The sequence below is a fragment of the Diplotaxodon limnothrissa genome, linkage group LG9, assembly GCF_057381915.1.
Source record: "Diplotaxodon limnothrissa isolate DT_005_m linkage group LG9, D_limnothrissa_male_GT1.1, whole genome shotgun sequence".
Lineage (NCBI taxonomy): Eukaryota > Metazoa > Chordata > Actinopteri > Cichliformes > Cichlidae > Diplotaxodon > Diplotaxodon limnothrissa.
Window position 1 is genome coordinate 22,914,297 of NC_140604.1, and position 16,769 is coordinate 22,931,065.

Below are 16,769 nucleotides of genomic sequence, written 5' to 3' on the forward strand. Positions count from 1 at the left end.
CAGCCAGTTGCCATGGCAGCGGCTGAAGATACTGTCCATACATTTTTGTTTTAGCGAAATATCTTAAGTTTTGGGCTTTAAACGATTATAACCGTTAGTTGTTTCGCCCTGTTATGTCTAGTTGTATGTGAGTTCATATTTCTATCAATAAAGACTGAGTAGCGATTTATCAGTGCTCATCATTTCGGGTTTAAGGGTAATACTGTACTAACAAGCTAGCGAGGCACTATTAAATGCAATATTTCTTTTTCAAATATAGCCAATGCAGGATGCTATTTAAACATTTACTTTTAAGAATATCTGTTTCACTGGACTTTGACGCTTTCTAAGTGATAACAATGTAGTTGCCTCTAGTAAACACCAGATGGCGATGTCTTAGCTTTATACATAGCGCTAGAGACGCCGCTGGGATCGCACACAACTGGATGCCTGTGCGTTTTTGGAAATGGTCATACCCACCCTGTGTGGGCAGAGTAAGTAGAGCTGTGGACTGGACTATCTCAAGCAGACCGATTTAATCAGCGGAATGTCTTCGCGAGCTGCTCTTCAGAGTGGAAACTAAGACGGTGAACGACAGCGGTTCCTCCCGGGGCGATGGGCTGGTGTGCAGGTGAACCAACGTGAGAGCAGGATCCCCGTATGAAGACTGCTTTGGTCCGCTGGCACATGGGAGCTGTGACACTCCGCATTTTCAGATTTTAAGGACACTCTCCTGAGGAGGCCACAGAGACATGTCAAGAGACAGCATGACAGATGTACGAGGAAGCCATTCACAAAATGCTAGCCCAGCTCTACCCAAAGAGAACGGGCACACTGCGCCGAGTCCACCTCAACCCAACTTTCCCCATCCCTCAGAGACGACCATACCCGACGATACCCCAGCGTCATCCACCAGCGAGCTGACCCAGACCTGGGTCCACTTTGCTAAGACATTTGTGCTCATTTTCCCCATTTACGCACTTGGTTATTTTGAGTTCAGTTTCAGCTGGCTGCTTATTGGACTTGTGATCTTTTTCTGGTGGAGGAGGAACACAGGAGGAAAGCAAAGCCGACTGAGCCGAGCAATAGCTTTCTTTGAGCAAGAGGAGCAAAGTGCCAAATGTGCTCTCACCACCTCTGATTTACCACCATGGGTAAGGCACAATTTGAATCAGAGCAGGACGGAGCTGTTTATCCCAACTGAGCCACTTCTCTGAATAGGGCGTGTAGTATTGTTGTGAACAATATTTTTGAGCTTCCAAGAAAACACAATCAGCTGACAGGATCAGCAGAGCAGAGTTGAGCTGTAAAGCTGTGATGGGGCAGCTGTCTCCGCAGCAGTGACATTAGACCAGAGCCCCAGTCTAAATACAGCAGGGTACAATGGTAAACGAGACACCACGCTGGGAAGGAAACATGCCCACGGGGTCTCTGTTATTTTGGGATTCAGACTGGCTATGTCACTTGTAGTAAGTCAGTCTATTTCTGCAGCACGTTATCTTGGCAAAATGTTAAGACAGAGCAGAGGTCCATCCTTGGGTTTAACAATTTAGGGTTTAATTTGGCAAACCAGTTTATAAACCAGTAAGAAGCTATACTTTGGGTCCCACTTAATCAGTCTAAATTCAAATGAAAAGTGGATAATTCCACAGTTATAATTTATATTTAGAAAAAAAATTCACAGGTTAATTCCAGGCTTTGGAAGAGGGCTAATTTTTTTCACACATGGATTTTCTCACGACTAGTGCTTTTAGGGTTAGAAAGTCTCAACATTAAAGGTTGGGGTCACTTGAGAGAAATAATGTGACTGTAAAAGATCATATATGTGAGTAAACTTTGTATCTTCCATAAAACTCAAAAGGGGAAGAGAAATTTGCTTTACTGAACCCTCCTATAGGACCCCAGAGAGTCTGGGTGGTCCAGACCATTCATGTAATTAGTTTTGAGTGAATTTGAGCCGTATTCTCTCAGCAAAAAAATGAAACTCAAATAAACTTTAAATGAAATGACTGAATAACTTGTAGGTCTTCAAAACGGAGACTTTCTGTATCCGACTCAGAGGAAGTTTGCGGCACAGCCTCGCTAAAAGTTAAAAGCCTATTCTGCTGACACACGGCTGAGGATGCATTGATGCCATTAAAGGGGGGCGGAGGAATTAGATGGGATCGAGGGAAAGCATCCCACTTAAAGGAAAGAGAAATTATTAATTGGCTTCAGCTGTTTCCAGTTATAGCTCTTAAATCTTGGCTGCTGCAGATTTCTCCCCACTACACATATAAAGATGACATTTCTTTCACACTGTTGGGTTTTTTGTGCGTCCACACCCCAAAACAATTGCTAAAATGCACTTCTGCCAGTTCCAGTTTCTCCAGTTTAGTTTATGTCCTGACCTGCATTTGTCCAGAGTGACTCAGTAGTCAGCTGGTGTGGCAGCTACTGACACTAAAAGTGTCGGTGGAAGCGTCACAACAGTTTTGCACATAGCTCTTGGCTAAATTTTACAGTCTGAGCGGCACAGACTTCGAATGAAAAACCTTGAGCATTCAGGTGAAAATGGCTCTTCTTGTTTAAAAAGCATTTTGCTAGATGAAGAAAATGGTTATAAAATGAAAGGTAAATGCATTCATATTTGGTGAGGCCCGAGGACTGTACATAAAAGATGGACCGTTATGGCACCTGGAGCTGAATATTTTAGCCTTCATGTAGAGCTCATTATTATTGGCATTAGTCATTAATATCTGATATAAACAACATTGAATGCTCTGTCTTAGTTTTTAGGAATAATGAAAAAATCTTTTCACACGTAGACCGCCATTCAGGGTGGTGATGTCATTGCGTTGATGTATCTGTTCAGCTATTTCATTTTGTAATAGAGCATAATGAGGAAAACATACCAGACATGAATCAAAACTTTATATCAAGATGAAGATAAAAAAGCAAGAGCATCAGCTGTTAGAGGTCAACAAATAGATCGCCCTGTCTTCTTCTACTTCTTTATAGAGATTAGCATCAACTGCCATTATATAGTCCTTGCTTTTTTCTCCAAGGTAGTTTCATTCTCATTGTTGTAAACAATGGCCATTATTCCTAGCTTGCGCGCACCTGCTGACATGCGATGTGTCTCTATCTGTCTGAGCCACGGAATCAGATTTAATTTGAAAACACTGAACACGTGTGCACTGCTGAGCTGATTGAACTGGCAGATAGTCACCTTGGTTCAGTGTCGGAGAAGATGGCTTGCTGCCCAGCTGGATTTCTCAAAGCAATTTTGACTTGCTATCAGGCTACTTATGGGAGAAAATGGGTGACACGGTGCTTTGGTTTGTTCTTTTAAATGGACTTAATGCATCAGGAGTGCAAAGAACACAGATCTCGGGATTTTGAAAGTTGTTGATTTCCACAAGCATGTTCTGCACCTCTTTTTGTCAGCAGGAATACCGTGAAGACTATTATCGCCTGCCTTGTTTCTCTTGCAGTGGAAAACAACAAAAGCAGCACGCTGTGGCATTTATTTCATGCTTAGAATACTTTAGCTTGTTAGAGAAAGTAACGTAGCTCTGAACTGCCACCGGTTTACATCACTGACCTTGAATGCATTGCTTATGCCTTTTTAAATCAAATTATCCTTTTAAAATTGAGGGTTTTTTATAACAATTCCAGTATATCATGTGTTTTTCATGATGTTGTTTAGTAGCAGAGCGTATTTAAACTATATTAAGACCCACAAGTTGAAATAATTAGTGTGTGTTTTCAACAAATGAGGGAGTTATTAAAGAAAAGTTATCACCCGTACAGTTTATATGAAGGGAATATAAGCTGTAAATTAGAAAATGCAAACATATTTATTGCATTGTTGAAGTTGGCCAGTGAATATTACAGGCACAGAACTGTACTACAGCTGCAGTAGATATAGTCGTGTTTTCCTTGAACCCTGTGGTCACAGTTTATTTGTACATTTTGTTTTCTCTGATCTTACATAGCAGCAGTGAAAGAGCAATATGTGCTGTACAAACTGAGATGGACCTTAGGTGTGTGGAGGTGTCGTTCAGAGGGCTCAGATTGTCTGCATTATATGAGACCTTAACCCTTTAAGACCTACCATAGAACCAAGTCCGCCAGAGCTTATATTATATTTTTACATGCTGTAGTGCCATTTTTGGGAGCATTTCAAGTTGCTATACATCAATACAACCATTATAGCCCAAATTTTAATAATATGTATGCATTAAGTGCATAGTAATTACATAAATTGCAAAAAAGTGCAATAAACTACAAAAAAATTGAAAATCGTTTTGTTTTTTTTAACATATATTTCTAGTTAGAGAAATTTAAGAAGCTTATCCCTCAAAACTGCAAATACAAAAAAGTTGCACAAAATAGTTTTCCATCACAGGAAATTTATTTTGAGTGTCTTTATAGTTTTGTTTTTGAAATACACCAATTTTTATATACTGCAGGAAAAACGAAAATAAATATTATGATGCAAATTTGCAAAAAAAAATATAAACTATTTCCAGCAGTGCACTTTGAGTCCTAAGCATCCCAGAAATGATACAGAAAGTCTTAAAGTCAAACATAACTATTAAAAACACCAGTATAGGCTCATAAGGCCCTGAAGGTAAAAAACTACATTTCCGCAAAATGACGTCACTTCCGGTTTCACGCAGGTCATGGCGGACATGCGATAGTTCGCGCTGATGGAGGTAGGAAGTGTTACGAACAGCTGATCGGATCGGCTTTAAAGGGTTAACATGCACCTTCTGCCAGAGGACGGCATTACTTGGCTGAAATCCTGATACAATATCAGCTGAATTAAACCCCATTTCTGCTGCTTCTGCTGCTGACATTGTGTTTAGACTTTAATATTTTCCTGTGTTATTAGCTGCAGGACGTGGACTCAGCGAGCCATGATAAGCAGTCTGAAGACAGTGAGAATAACCATCTTTTATTCAAAACCCAGGCAAATTGTTAATTATGTCTTTAAGAGGCAGGGCTCAGCGACTCTTCGGCATAACACGAAATAATTAAGATATGTTTCCCTGATTCTTGCTCAGCGCTTAAAAGGAAACATTTGCTGCGAAGTGACTCATCATTACCTCACCTACATTTGTGAATGAGGTCACTGTGTCAGGGGTATTAATGAGGTTTTTTCCAGCATCTCCTCCACAGGATTATATTATTTCTGGAATCTTTTATGATAGCTGTGACATTTTCTTCTCTGTCGCCCTGCTCATGTCACTGCTTTTCTCACACTCTGACATAAACGCCGGATAAGCACTTTTGCTGAATCCATGAGAAATGATGCTGTCTCTTCACACATCGTGTCTCACCATAGGTCCAGCCAGTTGCCTCACTTCATCTTTATTTTATTTTTTACATCTTTATAGTGCAAATATGTAATATGAACCATGCCATGCATCACAGCATTTATACCTTGAGCTAGTTTGTAGTGTACTTTCCTAGATGGGATTTTGAAACATAAAAGGCAATAAGAAACACAATCGATACTATAAATGTTAAGAAGCACAAAACTCGAAACACAGCAAAATATAGAGAGACAGCCCAACACGAGGCACAAACTGCAGTTTAATGAAGCACCAGGGAAACAGGAAGTAGGGAAATATTCATGAAAGCATGACTGACCCCTCTTTGAAAACTGACTGAGCTGCTGCTGCACATCCATAATGTCAATCTGCCGTTCCACCTATGCTGCTTCCAAGTAGGGCTGCCACAACCGATTATTTTGATAGTCGACTAGTCACCGATTATTTTTGCGATTAGTCGACTAATCAGATCATGCATCCATTGGACGTACAGCTTATTGCACCAGCAGCATCTGCTCTTATATGACTATCATTAGCTTACAGCTTTAAGTGTTTAAGGTATTTGCTAACTAAAAATAAAGACAAGATGATAGTTTATTAAATTTTAATGAAATTTGCAGATTGTTTCGGTTTAATAAACTCCTTGCTATCTAAGATATAACAGGACACTGGAGTATATTCTCCAGCATCTCACACTTCTGATAATCAGTTGTCTGCTTGACTTTTATTCAGCTGTGTAAAAACTATAACTTTAATCTCAGACAAACTGATTTACTCAGGAACAAATAAAATACTGAAAAAAAGCCAAACAATAACATTTTTAAGTTATGTAAGTCAGCGGTCTCCAACCTTTTTTGCGCCACGGACCGGTTTATGCCCGACAATATTTTCATGGACCGGCCTTTAAGGTGTCGCAGATAAGTACAACAAAATAAAACTAGTACCGGTACCGACAAAAAGAAAATTTATTCATAACACACGTGAAAAGACCAAGGAAAACCGAGTAAACGATAAAAACGATAACAAAATAACGCTGAAAACCGATAAAAACCCTGAAAACCATACATTTCACACCTGAGCCTCAACTCTCGCGGCCCGGTACCAAACGACTCACGGACCGGTACCGGTCCGAGACCCAGGGGTTGGGGACTACTGATCTAAGTGACTTATATATGTTTGACCTGAGTAGCAAAAGACAGCCGTGGGTTTGAAAACGATTTGCCGGGAGTCCGGTGTTCTCACGGCTCTAGTGAGCCTTGCCCCCGGCTAGCTATCGAGCTAGTGGGTAACAGATGTCTCCGAAAACGTCTGTTATTTGAAAATATGTGGTGTCTTGATAAACTGAGCAGATATTTGAGGTTTACACAGCTACATTCTCGCCTGAAAATATGCTAAACGTTTATTTTGTGACCCAGAAAGAATAATAAGCTGCCGCTTCTGGGACACAGCTGCTTCTTCTTCTTCGGGGTTTAACGGCAGCTGGCATCCTTGTACATGCAGTGCTGCCATCTTCTGTTTCAGTCCGTTATTACACTCTTAAATCCTGCTATTTATTCCTGCGTCTTTTGGGATCTTACAAAGCTTCAAACGACGCGTCGACTATTAAATCGGTCATCGACGATTTTGATAGTCGACGTAATCGTGACTAGTCGACTAATCGTGGCAGCCCTACTTCCAAGGTTCGGTATCTTGTGCATTCAGAGATGCTCATCTGCATACGTTGGTTGTAACAAGCGGCCCCTTCCCATCTGCTCTAAGCAGTCTGGCCATTCTCCTCTGAGCTGTGACATCAACAAGGCATTTTTACCCAGACAGCCGGTCACCTTGACCATGTCTGGATGCCTAAATGCATTAAATCGCTGCAATGTGATTAGATTAGATTCAATATTTACATTAAGAAACAGTTTCAAAGGTAAACCTAATGAAGTGGCCATCAGTATGTATCACCACAAGAGCCTTAATTAGGGCTTCTGTTGAAGTTAGGGTATAAACACCTTAAATTAAAATGATGAAGAGGACGTGGTTCATTTGTTTTCTATTATGCTGGTGTCTGCAGTGCTGAACACCATTATGCATCGTATTGACTTTGTTTCTGCTTTAGCTCCTGTTAAGTCAGTGATTTACGTTTGTCATTCAGTAAGATTAGTTAAACTGCAGAGCAGACTCAGACCACAAATTATGTAAAATGTTTGACTAGAGAAGGATGGAAATACTATCAGTCATGTTTGATTTATTTCAATCCTCAGCTGCGTATCCGTGAGTGTAAGTTTAGTTAGAAATGTGTGTTTAGAAATGTAGCATGGCTGCATGATGATAAAGGGAAGGGCATATGATGGAAACATTCTTTAGGTAGAGAAGAAAACATGGATTGCAAAACAATTGATCTTTGAAGAGCATCTTCATCTTTTTTCTTCACCTACAGCAGTGACTGCAAAGCAAAAATCGAACCATAGTAAATCTCATGCATCAGAATAGGAACACGTTACTCCATCCTCCTCCTCCTCCTTTGGAAACTTTTAGTAGTGAGGTTATAAACAATTAAACTGCCTGAAAACACAAAAACAACATTTTAAATTTCTGATAGTCAAGCTATTGCTTCTCGTTTGATGTGATATTACAGCCTAAAAGGTCTTAAAATGAAATATGACATTAGCCACAGCCACTAAATTGCCATTAGATACAAATATTTTGAACAGCTTTTACTGGAGGAGATGGGTGCTCTTTACTCTTAGCTTCAGTGCAAACATTAATAATAAATAAGTATCTAGACCATAATCTTTTACACTGGTAAATTTAGCTGTGCTGAAATAGCAGCATGGCTCTAAAGATGGTTAACGTCAGGAAGTCTGACATCTACTTGGGTTCACAAAAATGTTAACAAATCGTAATCGAAAGTGTTTGGCTGATTAGTTTTAATTACGTGCTGCTGTTATATAATGCACATGGGGTGAAGACTCTCATCTTTAACATGAGATAGGTTTAGAAATGACAGATCACACACTGAGCGTGGTTTTTACTTCCTAAATCCAAAAACTAAATATAGGAAAAAGAAAAAAACCAAAAACTGTAAAAACACATCAACAGACAACAACTGGAAACAGCTTCAGCTGCCAGTCATTAGGCCTTTGGGCAGTCATCATGTTAGTTATGATTATGGTCATTTTATGCACTTGGATGCGCTTTCGTCTCAAAGCAAGAAGGTTCCTCTCGCCCTGTGATTGCTGGGTTTGGCTCAAGGTCCACAGCAACCCTGAAACTGCATACATGGGTAAAAGTTGGATGGATGGATGACAGTTTTAGGCAACCCTGCTATCTGTCTATGCGCCTATGCTCTATTAACAAACAGCATGTTCCGTCTTTTCTTTAAAAGGCTTTCTGAAACCAACCAGGAGATGATCTGTTCTGTTTTCTCCATTGCAGGTCCACTTTCCAGATGTAGAGCGGGTGGAGTGGCTGAACAAGGTAACGAATCGAGCAGCTGCCTCTTGAATTTGCCTGCTTGAGTGAAGCCCTCCTCGTTTTTCATGCCTTGTAAAAACTGTGGGAAATGGGATGTCTGTTGCCATCTGCTAACTCTCCTCTTCTTGCTGTCTGTTGCCACACTGCAGCACATCTGACTTAACATGCAGGCCCGTTCCTGCAATGCTGTGAAATGCATTAACCCTTGCGAATCCCATGATAGCAACCAGGATGTAAATTTGGAGTCACTCCTGAGTATACATTAAACTGAGCAAGCTGGAGATTTAAAACATTCATGTGTTAGTCTTTTTGCTTGATGTGCATGGGTTTGACAAATAGAACTAGACTTAAATAGAACTACACTTTGAATATTTTACTGTAAAGGATGTACCCCTCAATGTTTAAAGTCCTGGAGCAAATACATTTTTATATCCTTTTAGAATAATCATATAATGAATATTTTTCTTTGATTTGTTCCAAAACTCTTTGATTTCTCTCTTTCTGTATCCCCTTAGACTGTGAAACAGATGTGGCCCTACATCTGCCAGTTTGTGGAAAAACTGTTCCACGATGTGATCGAGCCGGCGGTGAAGGAGTCCAACGCCCACCTCAGCACCTTCTCCTTCACCAAGTTCGACATGGGAGACAAAGTGAGCATCTCGATGTGATAAAACAAGCTGCTAGCAGCAGGTGCCGTGGGTCAGCTGATGAGGGTGCGCCGTGGCTAGAACACGAACGTGCATGCATGTCGCTGACATATGCTCTCGTTGCACAAATAGTTTCCGTGCGGGGGTCTGCAGAGGGGTCGACCTTGTGCTAACCACGTGGGGGTTGGGAGGGGTGACGGAGTGGCCGTAATGCTTCCTTATGTTATGTTGCAGCCGCTGAGGATCAACGGGGTCAAGGTTTACACGGAAAACGTGGATAAGCGACAGATCATTATGGATCTGCAGATCAGGTGAGCCAACCTGTCTAAAAATGTTTATCGTCTAGCGTTCTCTCCTGCCATTATAGTTATAGACACTACTTGCTTGGCTCTTTTGTTAAAAATACAACACGAGAACAACTGGAGTATCTGTTTTCAATGCAGCTAAAGAAACTCACATTGCTTTCATGCAGAGGTCAGTATGTAAATAGCCTCTTTCCACTTAGGTCTGTGCAAGTTAATATCTTCTGCTTTGTGCACACGAGAATCCATTGTAGGAATAGCATACACAGCAAACAGCATTAAATTCACATTTCCTGGAAAGGATTGGAACTTCAAAGGCCTGAATCAAAGTCTTAAAAAGTGATGGAACCCTGATAGAGGGTTTTTACAAGACATACTTTTGCTTTTTATCACCCAGCTTTGTTGGCAACACTGAGATCGAAGTAGACATCAAACGCTACTACTGCAAAGCTGGCATCAAGAGCATCCAGGTGAGGAAATCCCTTTTTTTTTTTGTTTCATATCCTCATAGAGGTACTTTCCCTTGGTAAGAAATAAGGACTGCACACTGGAAACAGAAACACAGCAGGAAGCAATGCACAAAAAGGCTGTTAACTCAAGTAAGAGGTGATCTTGTCAGGTCTAAGTGTTCAGTTTCACTAGACTGGTGAAGGTGAAGACAATCAGAAAAACAGCAGGTAAGACAGGAGGAAGGAAAACAGGGGAAATCAGAATACTATCAAATCAAAACAGGAAGTTTTCATGTCTCTGTGATTAACACAGATAACCCAACCAAAGAGACAAGGCAGAGAGGACAAAGGGAAACACTGGGGACACTAGATGCACAACAAAGAAATAATAAAAGTGAAATAGAAACTAAAACTCATACAAATAACATACAGAAACCTAGAACCATGACAGGTATATCTCCCAAAAGAAAAAAGCTGGTGAATTTACTGTGTGTCACCACCATTACCACAGTTTCTCCCCAGTTTCCAGTCATTCAGCTGTCAAGTAAATGTCCATGCTCTTGTTTTTATTATTACAGGATTAATAATCCTGCTTTTCTTATATATATATATATCAACACCTATCAGGGGTTTCTGATGTTGAGAACTACTAGTGTTGTGCTGGAAAAAAGGAAAATGACTTATAATGGAAGCCGATTGTTTCTTATCAAAGTCCAGTAACAAAACAACGTAAATAAAGCAATCCAGAAAACTGCAGGCGCTACCACAAAGACAAGACATAATAAGAAACAATCAGCATACCAGACATATGTGGAGAAGATACTAACAAACTCAAGGAAAGATCAGTGGGAAAAAATGAAGCTATCACAAATCCCAACAAGAGAAACACAGATCATAATTCAAAGGAGACATTCTCAGACTTTGAACAGACAAATAGTGTTTTCAAAAGCTTTACTGTTTGTTCTGATTTGGTCACGAGGACCTTTATTTTTAAAAAGTGTCTCTTAAACAAAGTTTTAAACAAACTAAAACAGCTAAACCTTAATTATGTTGCTTTGGAAGATTGCCTTTGACTACACAGCCCAATTACTCTGAAGTATTTTGTGTCTGTGTGTTGTTGTTATTCTTGCTGCTCCTTTCTCCCCTTTGTGTATTGCTGTCGAGTAGCAGCAGGCAGAAAAAAGGCAATCTGTGCTCCTCCTTGGAGACCCAGTGCCGTCAGGTCTGTCCCTGGCCCTGTTATGAAACCCAGACATACTGTATCTCTGTAGACTATAATCATCCACTAATACATTAGTCAACATTTGAGCTGGATTATATTACAAAAATTACAAAGGTGGGTTTGGCTTCATATTAAGCTTAGATGGGTTGGATTAAACTTTTTAACCACTGCTGCTTTACACTAATAGCCCATTAAACCTGCAAATAAATCACGTGTTGTATTAAATTGCAGTATTTTTTAGCAGGTCCATTATTTTAAATGTTCATATTTTGTTGTTTCCCCTGCCAGTCTCCTGGCAGCCTAGGTCACCATGCCTTTAAGCCATTATTATTCCTTTGGACAGTTTTGTCAATATTGCTATAAATACTCCAGAGTCCAGCAAGAAACTGCCACGGCTCTGTGTGAAATACACCACCACTTACTTTTGGTGTGATCTTTGCACAAGTTATTGCACCTAAATGAAGCTTAACTTTTTCTACCTGTTCTCTTTGACGTTCTAGGACTTGATTTTACCGTTCTGGCTTTGTGTAAGTTTTATGTTCTAAGGAGCTGATTCAATCTCACAGTTAACAGAGCGAGAGAGGAAATAGAGAAATACATTTAAGTCTAAAGAACTGCCTGCAAACACAAAAACAAGAGTACTATTGGTTTTTAGTTTCACAGGGGCTTTAGTCATTAGTATCGGATTTACTGGCGTAATTCACTTTCCATTCGGACAACATTTTCTGACTGTCATTCCTCCAAAAAAGGAATATAACTCCACAACAAATATACTGGTGCTAGAATTCAAACCTCCTTTGTTCCCATTCTGCAGGATTAGAGCAGCTGTGTGGTGTTCCACATGATACATCTAAAGCACTAAACCATAATCCTCATAATTGTCATAATATGTTTTGAAGAAGGTGGAGGATCACACAGGGCAGGTGTGAAGTCAGGCAGCGATAGAGTTTCCAACCTGTCATGCGCTAGAGCTCCAGCGGCACTGCTGCTGACGAATGTCAGGGGTCAGCAGGGTGTGAGTTCCCTGTAGCTTTCTGTTTGTGTTTGTGGATATCAACGTGTTGTTCCTCTTATGTTTCCATAGATCCACGGTGTGTTGAGAGTGGTGATGGAGCCGTTGCTGGGTGATATACCTCTCGTCGGAGCTCTGTCTTTGTTCTTCTTGAAGAAGCCAGTAAGTGCATAAGCTAATAATGTTGAACTGAGTAACTTTATCAGTCAGACTAACTTAACAGAGGAGCAGCTGAGGTTATAATGACACTGCAGTTTGATGAAATGCAGCATGAATAGAGTGGAGGCTGTTTAACCACAAAGCCAAGATGGCATCACAGTTCAGCACATTACTAATTCAGGGTTATACTCTCAATTGACATTCAGAAAGAATGACAACTTTGTGTTATTACATATAATAATACTACACTGGCCAAGGTTGGCATGATTATCCTGCTGTCCTGAATATTTAAAATGCTCCTCTGAGTATTTCACCGTTCTTACTATGCCTAACATTTCACCTCATAAAGCATCTTGTTTTTGTGCTTTACTTATTCCCTTGCCTTTTAATGCAGATACAATGGACATAAATTAAAGCTAAAAAGGGTCATTTGAGTCAAAGTCACGACTGGATCACAGTAGGACGTGTTTCTTATTATTTGCAGCATTAATTTCCAGCGTAATTTCAGTCTCTTTTACTTCACTGTGCTTACCGTCGGACATTGTTTGTGCTCTTGCGGTGCAAGCAGTGTTCACATGATTTGCATTTACATTTCCAGTTGCTTACGCATCGATTATTTTCCAGTTGAGGCTCCATTATTCTCCTGGTTCAACCCCTAGACAGAGCCACTGCTGCACAGCTTAAAAACGTTTGACCGATTTATATCAAATGCGAGGGCCCAGTGGAGCTGTAGCGGTGCTTTAAATAGCTGCAGATCAAGCCAGACCTACTTTGGCATATTTTTTTTTTTTTACCCCAGGCACTGAACTAAAGCTCAAGGTGGAGACATTACTGTTGGAGACTGAAGGAAGAAGCAGCTTCCACTCAGTAAATTCCCCACATGCAAAGATATCCGCACATGCATTTAGGTGCTTTAGTCTTCTTTCAGCTCCTACACCAGCAACATCACATTGGGTTCCTGGAGGAAAAAGAAAAAGAATTAATAAAGCAAATTATTGACATTGACATATTAACATTGTGTTCTCTGGACTTCAAGTAAGTCATGTTCTTTTGCCCCTTTGTGTTATACAAGATCTGAGGCTGGGTGCCAAACATAACAGACACATTTCCAGACCATAAGAGGTCTTGGCCATGTCTGGACGGTGTGATTGCACTGATGCAACTCAGCACAGCCTAAATAAAAAGATGCACCACATTCTGCAGTGAGGCAGAAGATATTCATCTACTCCAACTCAGATGACAGTTTTATACTTTTATGTAATGAATGAACGATGACCTGACTGAATCGCAAACACTGTTATTATTGAGCACTTTTGAAAGCTTGAAAGTGTCATGATTAAACTTAAATTGGACTTACTGAGCAGATTTAGGGGATTTTCCAGAGGTTGCGAGGTGGCACAGGCAAAGCGCCAGAGTCCTTCCTGTGCAGGGCTCAGCACATAAATGCAACAGAGCGTTGCTGGTGACGTCCCAGCCCAGAGAGGAGTAACGGTTCGAATAGACAGGTTTCCAAGGGAGATTCTAGGCAAGGATAGAGGCAGTGGCGAACAGGTGAGGAACTGTGGCACCAGTCCACCAATCCACCCAGATATACTCATTGTCTGTCTGCTTAATCCCAGAGGTGTGTGAAGAATAGCTGCATCAGAACAACTCGTCTTCAGGGTCGAGCAGTGATGCCAAACCCGAGCAGAGCAGCAGCTTCACCTGTAAATAGAGAAAAGGGGGCAGGCAACCAAACCCAGCCCATCCATCGAACCCTGATAAAAAAAATTTTTAAAAAAGCTGTAAAATCGAGTCCTGACATTGTCTGCAGTTGCTCTTTTATCACATGTAGCATATATAAGGAGAGGGTTTGCTTTAGATTTACTTTGCAAAATATATATTTGGTTTCAGCAAGGAGGTCCAGTTGGATATGGAAGAGGATTAGGGCCACTGGGAAAAAAATGGGCATGTCTTTTTTTTTCTTCCTTTACAGAATTCTGACTTTTTTCTCAATATTCTGAAATTCAAGTCAGAATTCAGTCTTTTTTTTCCAGAATTATTTTTTCTCAGAATTCTGGGATTAAAGTCAGAATTCTAATTTTTTTTTCTCAAAATTATTTTTTCTCAGAATTCTGACTTTTTTTTTTAAGCAGAATTCTGACTTTTTTCTCAGAATTCTGAGATTAAAGTCAAAATCCTGACTTTTTCCTAAGATTTATGACTTTTTCCTCAGAATTCTGACTTTTTTCTCAGACCTGACCTAATCTCAGAATTGGGAGATTAATCTCAGAATTCTGGAAAAGAAGAAAAAAAAGACGTACCCACTTTTTTTTTCGGTGGCCCTAATCCTCTTCCATAGCTGGATGATGCATGAGCATGCAGAACACATGACACATGAGGTTACCTGCTCTTGTCTTACATTGTCTCACATGGTTAAAATCTTTTTTTTTGTCCAATCCACAATGCTTCTATTTACTGTGTTTTCGTTTTTGCATACTGCTCTGCTGGGTAGTGTTAGAAGAGTTCAGGGTTGCACTGCGAGTGTAAGAGCAGCTCAAGAAAACTGGCTTATTCTGTGCAGTTTTCTCACTTTTCAATAGTCTTACACCCCAAAGGCATTAAAATGATAATGTACGAAGGGGAGGAAAACAGGAAATACTCCCACTTGAGAAGCTTTTCAAAGCAGATATTATTTTATCATTTAATCGTTTCACTTAGATTAAAGACAGTGCCCTTATCAACAGTTTTGTTATTCATATATACATCAACAGTCTCTTGATGACTCTTTGAACACAATATGCAGGGATAGGTGTGTCCTTCCACACCATCCCCTACATCATTTAGAATCAGAATCAGAATCAGAATCAGAATCAGAATGGGTTTATTGCCAGATGTTGAGGTTTACAACATTAGGAAATTTCTGCGGTGCTTCAGTGCAGACAATAAGAATTAAAGTGCTATGTAGAAAGAAAGATATGTGCATGAGATATACATGAAATATATACATGAGAGTAAGAATTATGAGTGCTACGTAGAAAGATATATACATGAGTGCAGGTGGTGATCAGTGCCAGACATGAAATGATGCAGTGACACAGCGTAGGGTCATGTGTTAGTGGCGGGGACAGTCATGTGGTTATTGTTCATGTGTCCCACAGCAGAGGGGAAGAAACTGTTCTTATGGCGAGAGGTTCTGGTGCGAATGGACCGGAGCCTCCTGCCTGAGGGGAGCAGGTCAAACAGACTGTGTCCAGGGTGAGAAGGGTCAGCTGAGATCCGGGCTGCACGCCGCAGAGTCCTGGAGGTGTACAGGTCCTGCAGAGATGGGAGTCTGCAGCCAATCACCTTCTCAGCAGAGCGCACAACACGCTGCAGTCTCTGTTTGTCCCTGATAGTGGCTCCAGCGTACCACACGGTGATGGAGGAGGTGAGGATGGACTCGATGATTGCAGTGTAGAATTGCATCATCGTCCGTGTTGGCAGGTTGAATTTCTTCAGCTGCCTCAGGAAGTACATCCTCTGCTGGGCTTTCTTGATGACGGAGGTGATGGTGGGCTCCCACTTCAGGTCCTGGGTGATGGTGGTACCCAGGAAGCGGAATGAGTCCACAGAGGTGATGGGGGTGTCAGTCAGGATGATGGGGGGGAGTGGGGCTGTGTGCTTCCTGAAGTCCACAATAATCTCCACTGTCTTCTGGGCATTCAGCACCAGGTTGTTGTGGCTGCACCAAGACACCAGACGTTCAACCTCCCTCCTGTAGGCAGACTCATCCCCATCAGAGATGAGCCCAATGACGGTGGTGTCATCTGCGAACTTGATTAGCTTGACAGACTGGTGGGTGGAGGTGCAGCAGTTGGTGTACAGGGAGAAGAGCAGAGGAGAAAGAACACAGCCCTGAGGGGAGCCGGTGCTGATGGTCCGGGAGTCTGAGACATTCTTTCCCAGCCTCACGTGCTGCTTCCTGTCCGTCAGGAAGTCAGTGATCCACCGGCAGATGGGATCAGGCACATTCATCTGGGAAAGCTTGCCTCGGAGATGGTCTGGAAGGATGGTGTTGAAGGCAGAGCTGAAGTCCACAAACAGGATCCTTGCGTAGGTTCCTGGGGAGTCCAGATGCTGCAGGATGAAGTGTAGGGCCATGTTGATGGCGTCGTCTACAGACCTGTTGGCTCTATATGCAAACTGCAGGGGGTCCAGGAGGGGGGCCGTGAGGGTCTTGAGATGGGAGAGAACT

General features: G+C 41.3%; 1 protein-coding gene across 3 annotated transcripts in view; it reads left to right on the top strand.

The window, feature by feature from the left end:
- The first annotated feature begins 473 nt into the window (after positions 1–473).
- Positions 474–16,769, top strand: part of esyt2b (extended synaptotagmin-like protein 2b) — a 38,835-nt gene continuing 22,539 nt past the window's right edge. For all 3 annotated transcript variants that reach the window (XM_085362870.1, XM_085362868.1, XM_085362869.1), the window contains exons 1-6: positions 474–1,133; positions 8,724–8,765; positions 9,278–9,412; positions 9,644–9,720; positions 10,109–10,181; positions 12,467–12,556. In XM_085362870.1, coding sequence (XP_085218996.1) covers positions 732–1,133; positions 8,724–8,765; positions 9,278–9,412; positions 9,644–9,720; positions 10,109–10,181; positions 12,467–12,556 — 819 coding nt within the window. In that variant the 5' untranslated portion in view covers positions 474–731. The remainder of the gene's footprint in view (positions 1,134–8,723; positions 8,766–9,277; positions 9,413–9,643; positions 9,721–10,108; positions 10,182–12,466; positions 12,557–16,769) is intronic.